A 12,348-nucleotide genomic window follows, 5' to 3' on the forward strand; every position below is an offset into this window, starting at 1 on the left:
CCATCACCTTTCCACCCATCGCCATTCTGATCTATCCTGGCTGAAAAAGGGGATGGGGATGTGGACCATGTGTACTTAAAAAGCTCCCGGGAGCTTCTTCAAAGAACTCCCACTTACCGCTTTCTTTCTAGCCTGTCCCAGCCCTCGCAGAGAAGCCTAGTCCTGTAAGGCAGGTATTGTCTGTCAAGCATGAATTAGTATGGAAACCAAAATAAAAGACATCGAGAGAAGGACTCTATCAGGTGCCGGTCGTTGGCACAAACGTGGAGCTTCTTCCAACTATAACACAGAGAAATGAGAGTAAAATATAATTCCCAATTTTCACACATGCAGTTGAGCCCAGAAATACACACTAGGGCTGGGGATCTAATGCCCAGGTGTTTGCGGAGGGAGGAGGGGGCAGAAGACTTGACCCTAGCACCGAGGAGATGGACCCTGGAGCCGAGATGCCAGTGACATCCTGGTCCATTGGTGGCAGGAGCTGGACAAGTCTACCAATTTGGAAGGTTGACTGTCCAAGGTCTGAGGAAGACGAGAAAGAATCTCTTGTGAGGAACGGAGCCTCCAGATCGTACTTCAAGATTCCACGGCTGGAATCTAAATTTACACAGTGCGGTGGAGAAATCCAGACGTTCTCATGGTCTGAGGACACTCAGCAGAATCAAGTGCAAAACTGCTTTTTAGCAACAAATTTACAAACCAAGGTGCACTGACCTCTCCCAGAAGGAAAAACAAAAACAATACTCCTCCTAAAGATAAGCTCACAACAAAAAATTACAAACCAAGCAAGAAAAAAAAACAAAAACAAAAACAAAACCACTGTGAGAGAATAGTCGGCAGATTCGAAAATGAAATTAACTATCCATAGATGATCGAAAAATACAGTCTGCTTGAAATTATACCATGGCTATGTTTAAAGTGATTAAAAGTTGACTAAAATCCCATAAGGCTTTTTAAAACTAAACGAGCTGATTCAAGAGTTCATAAAGGAAAGAAAATTAAGAAAGAACAGGAAGAAAGTTTTGAAAAAAGAAGAACGAAAGGAAACAAATACTTTAAGATACATCAATGCAATGGAACGGAAAACCCAGAAATAAATATCTATCTTCCAAATATTGACTGGGATTTGGTAGGCAATAATACTGGGATTTCAAATTAGTGAAGGAAAAATGAATTATTTGATAAATGAACAATGGGATAGTCATCTTGGGGAGAAATGTTTTCATCTACACATTCTATGCCAAGGTAAATCAAACATAAATGCCTTGAATAAATCTCAAAAAAATTTCAGCGGGGAAGGCCATTTAATATGTGACATAAATCAAAAAGCTTAAAGTAAAAGATTGATATATTTATATACATAAAAGTAAACATTTGTATATTATAATCCATTATAAGTTCAAATGTCATTTACAGCTGAGAGAAGAATTATAGCATTTTCCCTCTGAATGGTTAATTTTTCCATTACATAAAGAGCTCCTACAGATAAATATAAAAAACTAAAAACCTAACAAAAAAAACTGGAAGAAGATATGAGTGGATTGTCGCAGAAAAGAAAAAAACAAATGCTTTTAGAAATACAAAAAGAAACTCGACCTCACCCATATAAAGTAAAATGAATTAAAACGACACCGAGATAATTTTTGTCACCTATCAGACTAGCACATACCAAATCATCTAGACATTCTATTTCCAGAAGATCCCACTCACTTGCACAAGGATGTTCACTGCAGTACTGTTTATTCGAAACGACCCAAATGTTCATCAAAACAAGATTGGGTAAATAATCTGGGTATATTCATACAATGGAATACTATACAGCAGCCAAAAAGAATGATCTAGTACTCGTCACATGAAAAATCTAGAAAACGTAACACTGAGGAATAAAACCAAGTTGGCAAAGGATAATCACCGTACACTAGCATTCGTATAAATTAAAACTACCAGAAAACCTAAACCAACCAGTCTGTGTTCCTAGCATTTATTTATAGTAGTACGGCGGTGAGCTTCTAAGATGACCCCCAGCGACCCTGCTTCCAGGTATTTACTCTTGTGTAGTCTCCTCTGCCGTGTACCGACAGAATAGGGCAGAAGTGACAGCGTGTCACTTCCAAGATTAGGTTACAAAAACACTATGGCTTCCATCTTGGGCGCTCTGTGGCACACTTCTCTCTCTCTCTCTCTGGGGTCACTTGCTCTGAGGTGACCAGGTAGGTGCCCATCCTGGGGACATTCAGACAGGCCTGTGGCCAGGTCCATATGGCAAGCATTGGAGGGCTCCTGCCGACCACGTCACTGAGCTTGGAAGTGGCCCCTGCAGCCTTCAGATGAGAGACCCTGGAGCGGCACTGCCCAGCAAGGCCACTCCTGACCCCGGTGACTGCGCGCGTTCACAAAGTGTGGTTAACTTGGGGGTTAAGTTGTTTCAGAATCATAACTAACCCAGGGTGCTTTTAGCTGCGCAGTGAAATTATAAATGTGTGGTAATTATGAGAAGAACGTACACCTATTTCAGGATAAAGGGTAACCACAGGGAACGCAGCAAAGAGGGGCCTAGCTATACTTATTTTTTATTTCTAGAACACATTTTTGAAGAAAATACAACCGAATATTAGCATTTGTTAAATCCGGGTGTTCCATTAAGTGTATATCTAGTAGATGATTTCCTGTAATTTAAAACATTCTCTTTGCTATTTAAAACATGTTATAAATTAAACATAAACACTTTGAAAAAAAGGCAGGGTGCGCCTTCCATTTATTAGGGTGCCATAGACTGCTGCCTCGCTCCTAATTGCGGCCCCAGGAAAGTAAATTACTTTCACGGCTCAATGATTTGCACTGGAGAGGAGACATAATGAGGGTCTATTCCTACTGCTGCTAAAAAATCTAATGGTTAAGTACCCAAACCGGTAATATATTTTCAGAGAATGGCGACAGAAAACTTAAATAAGAGCACCTAACAAAGAATTCGCGATGCAATGCAGGAGAGCATCTCTGCCTAGAGACGCTTAATATTAAACTGTTTTCAACAGCGATTCACGCAGGAAACAGACGGTGGTTATGCTCTCCGCGGTCCCAGCCAGAGCGGACAGCATCGTGGCTGTTGCCATAGTAGCCTCTACTTCGATAGTATTTAACAAGAGAACAGAAATTGGGGGGGAAATTGCTTTAGTTCTTAGATTCCCTGGGTTGAAAGAAGTTAGAACAGTCACAGTTGAGAGATACAGCAGTGTTTCAGGTTGTACAGCCCCAGACAACGCCACCGAGAGGGGTACCCCTCAGTGAAAATCCAACAGGCTGGAGGAGTTAACGCGCATCTCGAAGGTACACATTTGCTCATGACCAAGATTTAGAAAATGACACGTCTCAAGGACCTCGAGTCTGTTCACTAACATGAGTCGAAGAAGAGATACTGCAACATATCAGATATGCACGTAGCCATATTTGAACAGGCCTAATGTTCCAGATGAAATTTTTCCTTTTACTATTTCTCTCCCTCTGTTCTCCGAGTCCCTGTTTTACTTTGCAGGAATGACGGTGTGTTGAAATGACAATATGAAGCGTCACCTACCTGCTTCGTTCACCAGGATTCCCATTTTCAGACCACAACTTGGGCAGTAAGAAGTCATAAACTGAACTCTCCCCCTTCCGAATAAGCCAGCTGTGATGAGCATTTTGCCTGCACCCCTCATCTCCAAACGCTGCTGATGGTTTTAGATCAGAACGATGGTCTGGTGACCGCTGAGGCTACGGCGTGGCCAGCGAGCATCCTCACTTGTCCTGCAACCATCTCTAAGGTTAAAGCTTTCTTTCATCCAATTCATGTTGCCTTTCCTTCACTGCCTGGTGATCTTGTATCCCACTGTAAGGCCCCAGTTTTCTCTTGTCTCGCCTCCTCGTCATCAGTTCATTTTTCGACCTCACGTTTGCTTAATTATTCACATGACCGGCACAACTTCGAGGCTGCGTTCTGTTGCTGACGCTGACCAACGCGCCAGAATTTCCCACCCTCTGCAGAATTTCCCACCCTCCGCGAAATTTCCCACCCTCTGCAGAATTTCCCACCCTCCGCAATCCCATCTGGAAGCTACAGCTCTGCGGCCGCTCCCTGGCCCTCGCACCGTCTCCCCATCTCCCGCAGTTGGGTCTCTGACTCGCCTGTCCTTGCTAGCTCGATCCTCCACCAAAGCCTGTGCAGTGGGAATACTCCATTTCAAGCAAACCGTCACGTCTGAAGACATTTTCAAATTTAAGGAGTTTAACTATTCTACCACCTTTATCATATTCTTCTGGCTTCTCTGAAGACTGGCCCAAGCCCCAAGCTAGGCGTCACAGACTAACGCGCCTGTGTCACTTGATGCCATCTCCTCAAAGGAATTCTATGAGAAAAATGGGTTCCTTGGTCTCATTGTTTTAGGGTTTAAAAAAACCCCCAAACCCCAGCAATGACAGGCATTTACTTCTTGTTTTATAATGGGGATTTCTCTGAGGGGAAAAAACATATACAGCTTAGCTATACATTTTCTTCTTTATTCATTCCAGTTTTATCGTCAAAAACTATATTCATCCCCCAGGCTCCAGGGGGTGTTTTCACTCCTGGAATGATGCGCCATCGCACGTGTAATAGGAACGAGAACTGTAACGCCTAACACTCATTGAGCATTTGCCACACGCCGAGCACGGGACTAAAAGTTTTACAGAGATCATCTCGCTTTTTTCTTTTGACCAACCCACAGTACATTTTATTGATGACTTCGATCGCCGATGATAGGCATGCGTGAAACAATCCAACGGCATCTGACTCATCAAGAATTGTTAATTGACTTAAAGCACCCCAGCTAGGTCTCCCTGTCCAAGGCAGGGGTCACTCACCTGCACAGGGGCTGGCTGCAAAGCCCACCCTCTTCCGGGCTCTGTCAAAGACCACGTAGAAGCCCTCCATCACGGTGGCACCGAGCACCAGCGCGTTCATGGAAGGCGAAATGCCGAATCGGTAGCACTCGTAATTCAGGCCAGCCCCCATCATGGGCTGAATGTAAAGCTGTTTAAGAGGAAAGAGCAAACAAACAAGAAAAAGTATGAATCAGGCAATGTCGTACAACTGCTGAGGTCACAGCATGGTCAGGATCCTCCGAGGTGCTACGGGGAGCTTTGAGGAAGAAAGTGCCACCCTGCCATCTGGAAGTCGAGATCGTAAGCATGGTGACAAACATCACCGAAAACGATAGACACACACGTACGCCACCTGTCACTGCACACAGGTGCTCCCGTACAGAAGGTGTCCATCCACCCAGTCATTTATTGAGCACTTGATGTGGCCCAGACACTGTCCTCAGCACTAGAGATACAGGAGGAATAGCACCTGGTCCTGTCCCATGGAAGCGTCCCACCTATGTGGCAGGCAGGTACATGAACACTGAGTGGGAAGCGCCCCCCCAGGCCCCGTCCATGGGCGATGCTCAGTCTCCCTCCTGCATAACTTTCTTCCGTTGGCTTCTGGTCGCAGGTCCTCTCTTCTCCCTAAGTCCCTGGCTGCTCCCTCTCAGGCATCTGTACCGGACGTGCTTCGCCTTCCTCACCTGTCCGCATCTGAGAACTCCAGAGCCCTGGCCTCCCTCCGTCTTCCCTCCCAGGTGACCCGTGCAGCCGCAGGGTCCTCCCCTCCTCCCCTGTGCTCTATGCTGAGACTCCATCCCACATCTTCATCTCCAGCCCCGATCTTTGCAGCCACTGCCACACCCCATCGCTCAGCTGGCATCTCAAACGTGACATTGAAAAACGGAATTTTGGACATGGCTCCGAATCTGCTGTCCCCCCGATATTCTCCAGGTCAGCAAATCCATGGTACACCCAGTCACTGAGGCGCCGGGCACGGGGCCAGGATCTCTTACCCTCCACCGAAACCATGGCGAGCATCTGCCGGCCTTAAAACCGAATCGGAATCTGCTCGCTTCTCCCACCTCCGTCACCCCCACCCCGGTCCGGGTCCCTCTCGCCCTCTTCTCTCGCGATCTACTGCAGTGGCTCCCGACCCGCCCCAGAGCGCCACCTTCCCACAGTGACGGTGGCACCTTCTGTCAACGAGGACGTCAAAGTGGGCGACGTGGCACGGGTAGCGTGAGCTCCCCGGGACGGGAGGGAGAAGCCATCCCAATCGGGGAGAAGCCACAGCAGCGACAGGTAAGAATTTCCCACATGGGTAGGAGCCGTGCGGGTTAAACACACGTGACGTGTGGCCCTCGAGAGTCCCTGGCGGGGGGCAGGAGCCTGTGGGGAACCGCGTCCACACTGAAAGCATCAGAGAGCAAACTGTCGTCATTACCCGTAACTACGATCCCTCCGCTTTCTAACAGCAAAGTGTTAAAATGGAGGCGATGATGAGCATAGAGCGGCTTCGCAGGACATAACGACAAATATTTACAAAGACGCAATACGGTATCCAGTGAGTGAGAAGAGGGCTTTGCGCCTAAGGGGAACAGCACTGAAGGCTCGGGGGGAAGCGCCGAGCTTCAGGGACAGGCAGAGTGCGGGGTCCTGCGGCTGGCGTGAGGGACAGGCGGGGAGGTGGCGGGAGCAGCAGAGGCTGGAAGGAGGCCCTTGGGCGGGGCTGCCCTCGGGGGTGGCGGCGGAAGGGCGGGAGGCAGACTGCAGGTGACCGAGGAAGGACGAGGCGCAAGTCCTCGTGACAGGGAAGCCCCAGAACGGCACCTAGATCCGAACAGAGCAAACCGGAGGTCGAGGTGGGAGGACGTGTGGGTCAGGCCGAGACCCGAGGGAGGCGGCGTCCTGCACGCCTTGCGCAGGGGGGCCGGACGGGGGGCGTGTCAGGGGGGGAGGCGCGTAGGGACACAGCATGGCCTCTCCCGGGGTCGCCCCTTGCTGGACGTCACGTAGCTGCTGCGTCCAGGGCCCTGGCCGGCAGTCGGATGCCTGCACGACGGTCTGTCTGTCCGTGAACCCGTCTTTGAGGCTGGGAGTCCTTAGTCCTCACTGCGTCGCAGCCTGGGCACCTGGGGTCCGCAGGCCGGGAGGAAGGCCCGAGAACACGCGTGCGACCAACGAGCCGGCCGAGCTTGTCAGCGCTAAACGAATCAGATGACTTTTCACGGGGATTGGCTTAAACTAGGAAAAGGGGCCCCCTTAGCTGCCGCTGAAACACACGCACACACGCATGCACACACACGCACACACACGTGCACCAGCACACACACACATGCAGCACACACATGCACACACATACACACATGCATACAAATGCGCACACAAACACATGAGCACACACATGCACACAACACATGCATACACAACACATAATGCACAAGCGAACATACGCAAACATGCACATACATGCACACACATACAAACGAATGCACACAAACACATGAGCACACACACATGTACCAGCACACACACACATGCACTACACACACGCACACACACATGTATACAAATGCACACACACAAACACATGAGCACACACAACACATAATGCACAAGCACACACATGCAAACATGCACACACACGTGCACACATGCACACACATGCATACGAATGCACACACACAAACACATGAGCACACACACAAGCACACACAGTGCGCATATGCACACAGCACATGCACACACAACACCCATAATGCACACATGTACACACAGGCACGCACATACACGTGCACACATATGCACACACATGCACATGTGCACGCACACACACAGGCCCACCTTTGAGCGAACTAAGTCCATGATAAACCCAAGCAATTGTCATGTATGATGCAGCCGATGACGCGGACGCAGATGTGAGGTGAACGGACTCTGCGTCTTTTGCTGTCCTTTCCACGTGTGTCCCAGCTGACTTCCAGCAAAAACTCCAGACCGTAAACTTGTAACATGTTGGGAAAGCTTCAGAATCTCTGAATAAACTGTCTGCCTTAAACTAAAACAGCACGAATAGACGAATCGGTGGTTCTTAGGCTGAAACTACTTCCATTGATAGGGTTATGTGAAAAACAAAAAGCGAAAAACCAGAATTCGCCTGTGGGCTGGGGACTGATTCTTTCACAGGCCAGACAGGATCTGGCCCATGTGTTTTGGAAAACAGTGTCGGTGACAGACGAAATTTAAGATAATCGCCTTTGACGCTGCCGTTTCCGGATAGTGGTCACTTGCCCACCTATTACTGCCGCTGCCCGGCAGGTCCTCTGTAGGGACTCCATTCCCAAACTCTGGGGACACCCCTAAATGTTAGGAAGGGGGCCGGCTGGGCAGAGCCGAGGTGTTAGGAGGTGGCCCAGCACTGTCCCCAACACGTGTGTCACCAGCATAGGAAACCAGGAAAACCGTGGGGCAAGAAGATTTTTAAACATCGAAAATGTGAGCACGTCGGTCGACGAACGAAGACCTACAGTCTCATAAGTGAGAATAAGACTAAATTCTCGGGCGGAGATGTATCAGTGAAATGCCATCCTCCCAAACCTCGCTTGGTGCACCACCCCCACCGTCCCCAAGCCAGAGCTGGCCCTAAAAGCTGCTGACAAGCCCCAGCGAACCTTCAGTTTAGATGGCTGTCAGCCGCCCTGGACATAATGGATTTTCCCCTGAACGTCATTTTTTGTTTGTTTGTTTGTTTTTTGTTTTTTCTCCTGCTTCGTCGGCGCTCCGGACGCTGCCAACCACCTGCACGGCATTTATTTGCTAGCACGCGTTCACCTTCGTCCTCGAGCGAGGTTTCAACGTCAGTGACACACCGTGCCGATGAACTGACACCCACATATCGCCGTTCGACGGACCACAGTGCGTTATGTTAAAGATGCTGAGCACGTTATGTTAAAGATGCTGAAACGTATCATTCCAACATCATTCTTTGCGGCGCTGTTCATCCAAGGAGACCTGAAAGTGTCTTTGGCAAGTGGCATTATTTCTCCCTTACAAAGAGACAGACAGGAAGAGCTAAGCGATCTGCTTAAAGTTATAATGTGTTGAGGGCGGTGCTGAGACCGTAACTCGAGGCTCTCGCATGCGACCGTAAAGAGCACGTTATGTTAAAGATGCTAAAACGTATCATTCCAACATCATTCTTTGTGGCGCTGTTCATCCAAGGAGACCGCAGTTTTCTGAACGTGTCTTTGGCAAGTGGCATTATTTCTCCCTTATAAAGGGACAGACAGGAAGAGCTAAGCGAGCTGCTTAAAGTTATAATGTGTCGAGGGCGGTGCTGAGACCGTAACTCGAGGCTCTCGCTCTCGGAGCGTGTGTCCTCTGCTGGGCTGTGTTCCTCAATGCTTTCGGTATTTTCCCCAACAGCTGCCCGTTTCTGGAGTGCCCTGCCCCCCACATAAAGTTAAAAATGGAGGAAAACACAGGATTATCATCTACTTGTTTCTTCTGAAATCATCCTTCCTTTCCTGCCCCTTAATCCCACTCTGTTATCCCAGATTCATCAGATGACGACAAAGACACACAGACTTATGCATCTGACGAATCTCTGTCGGGCACTACCCGAAGGAAGGGTGGGCTTCAAAACTCACGGTTCTCCTCCTCGAGGAATTACTCATTTAGCTGAGAAAGACATAGAAGTGTGTGCGTTCTTTCTGAAAACAGAAGTCAAAGGGACAAGGTGATAGCATCGCTCATACCCTAAAGGCACGATCCCGTGCCAGGGGCGAAGACCAGAAAACATGCGTTATGAGCCTGAAGGCCGAGCTCACAAACGGGTTATTCTGCTTGGCGGAGCTTCGACGGAAGACGGTTGCTTGGGTTGGGTCTTCGAGGATGGAGTCGGGACGAGAGGGCATTTCAGGTGGGGGAGGGGCGGAAGCGAAGGTTAGGACAAAGTACAGGAAGATGGTGACCGACGACAGGAGGGTCAAGGGTGTAGCGGGAAATGGGCTGGAGAGCAAGGAAGGGTCCAGTGAGGAGGTCATCAAAAGCCACGCCGGGGAAAGGGGCCGTCATTCTTTAAATGGTGGGTTTGAAGGCTGTGGTTTAGGAAGATTAATCTGGCAAAAGTCTGGAGAGGAACACAGAGTGGGGACCGGGGGTGCCTGGGGGGCACTCTGGAGGTTCCCGGAGTGGCGGAGGGGACGTGAGTGGTGTGAGTGAGGGCCACGGGAAGGACAGGCTAAGGAAGACGAGCTTCGTCTATTGAATTAGATGCTTAGGATGAAGAAGGAATCCACGATTTATTGAATGTGGAAAAAACGTCTTCATCTCTGAGAATCGAATGATTTATTCATAGATAAGTAAAAAACGTATCATTGCCATGGCAGATGCTGCAAAAATGTCCTTGATTCTCGGCCTTTCCTTGTAGCCACACCCTTCTGCTGTGACTTTGCAGCTCCCGCCGTTGGGAGACGGCGTCTACTCCCCCCCGTTCCCCCAAGAATCTGGCTGTGGCCTTGTTTGTACAGCACTGTGCTACAGGTGCTGGCCAGTTCTGGGTCCAGACAGACCTCAGAAGCCCTGGGCATTTCTTCTCTCTCTCGGACCCCTGCACCGCTGTGTGAGGCAGTGCTGGGTGGCAAGCGACCACGGTCCTATTACTCCATTGACCCGGCCACCAGACGCGTGAGTGAGGCCATCCTAGGCCCGGCCCACCACTAGCTGACCGGACACACGTGAGCCAGCCTGGCATGATCGGCGGAACTGCCCAGACCCGTGAGCAGGAATAAATGCTCATGGTTAAGGCCGCTGGCTTTCCTGGCTGTTTGTTACGCAGCACGATCGCATAGCCAACCATCGCTATCCGATACAGGCGTGACATCCAGCTGCACGCATTAGGCATGAGACGCTTTACTCTTGCAGGCTACACGGCACAGACAGAAGCCCACATCCAAGCTCATACCTGAGGCAGGAGAGTTATGCGGAAGGACCTGCTGGAGTTCTCGTCTCTCAGGTAGATGGAGATTTTAGGGAAGTAAGACCAAGGCGCTTCGGAATTCGTCCAGCACGCCAGCTGGGACCCAGTCCAGAAGCCGTCAGAGAATTCTGGAATCTGGACAAAACAAGATCACGGGAGAAATGACTCGTCTGGCGCACCTGTGGGGAACAGCTCCCGACTCTCTTCGTCACGGGGATAAACAATGTTTAACTGGGACCGAGCGGCAGAGACATCGGTCCCCTGGAAGAGTGACAGCGGTGACAGAATAACAGCTATTAAGATCCGCAGGGGCGCTCGCCGCATCCGGCACCATCTCAAGCGCTTTGCAGCCATCGTCACCCTAATCCTTGAACGCTGCCACCGGCGCGGTAACGTTGTCCCGTCTACTTTACAGAAACCAAGGCACAGAGAGGCGAAGTAACGGGCCCAAGGTCACGCGGTAGTTGCAATGACCTTTTAGAAGAGACGCCAGATCCTAAACGTGGCCCTCCAGGCCCTTGTCGGGCATCACCTCTCCTCTGAGCCCCCTGCGCCCAGCGAGGCTCCTGGAGCAGAGCCCCGCGGGCTCTCTCTCCTCTGGAACATCTGTCTCCTCCCCCAGACCACAGCTCGGAGGCTGCCTCATCCAGGAAGCCCTCCCTGACTCCCTCACATAGGGATGGTACCCGGCCAGGCATCCCCCAGTTCCACATTTATCGGCCTGATAGGTTCACTCTGTTTCCTGCACTAAGGTCTGAGTCCTCCAAGGACAGCGGCCTGTTGTCGGCACCCACCTCTAGTCCTAACACCGAGCCCATCAGAGACACTCAGGAAAGATCTGTGGGGAACGGAACGGCCACCTGTGCCTCGCCTCGGGCCTGGAAGGGCGACGGCGCCCACTTGCGTCCACTAGTCGCTGCGTCTGTACGTGTCGGAGGTGCCTCTTCTGACACCTCCAGCGTGGTGCCCTGCTCGGGGCAGAGCTGGAGCACGTGATGGGGACAGGCTGGCTCACATGTGTCCGGTCATTGCATTACGGCACGAGGAGGGGCACTGTCTGTCAAGGGAGTGTCCTTGAAGAGGAAGGGGCGGGCAGGCATCGGTGAGGTGTGGTGGGGGCTGGAGGGCAGAGCGTGGGACCCGCCCCCCTATGTGACACAGATGACGGCCCTGGAGGCTGGCCCGGAGGACGGGAAGGGGCGTGAGACAGGCTGGGAGGGAACCACTGTGCGTTTACCAGAGATCCGAGCTCTGCGGCACGTCAGGTGTCATTAGGGCGTCCGAGTGGGGTTTTGGGGGTCACGTGTTCTCCCAGGCCAAAACCTAGGGGCTGGGCTGGGGGTAGACAGCCGCATTCCAGAATCGCTGACGGGTGGGTGGGACGTGACGACGTGGCTGTGAATGGCGCTGCTTAGGGGACAGTACAGGCAGCAGAGGGGCCCAGCACCCACCCTGAGAAGTGGGCCAGCAAGAGAGACCCCTCCACGAAGAGC

General features: G+C 50.8%; 1 protein-coding gene across 4 annotated transcripts in view; it reads right to left on the bottom strand.

Moving 5' to 3' along the window:
* The window catches only part of BACE2 (beta-site APP-cleaving enzyme 2), a 47,434-nt gene that overhangs the window by 16,325 nt on the left and 18,761 nt on the right, over positions 1 to 12,348 (bottom strand). For 3 of the 4 annotated variants that reach the window (XM_025050187.1, XM_025050188.1, XM_025050185.1), the window contains exons 6-7: positions 10,841 to 10,990; positions 4,873 to 5,041 (exon numbers count right to left, since the gene is read on the bottom strand). In XM_025050187.1, the coding sequence (XP_024905955.1) occupies positions 4,873 to 5,041; positions 10,841 to 10,990 (319 nt within the window). The remainder of the gene's footprint in view (positions 1 to 4,872; positions 5,042 to 10,840; positions 10,991 to 12,348) is intronic. The other variant, XM_025050186.1, reaches the window with a different exon arrangement.

Source organism: Pteropus alecto, unplaced genomic scaffold (assembly GCF_000325575.1).
Source record: "Pteropus alecto unplaced genomic scaffold, ASM32557v1 scaffold97, whole genome shotgun sequence".
Taxonomy (NCBI): domain Eukaryota; kingdom Metazoa; phylum Chordata; class Mammalia; order Chiroptera; family Pteropodidae; genus Pteropus; species Pteropus alecto.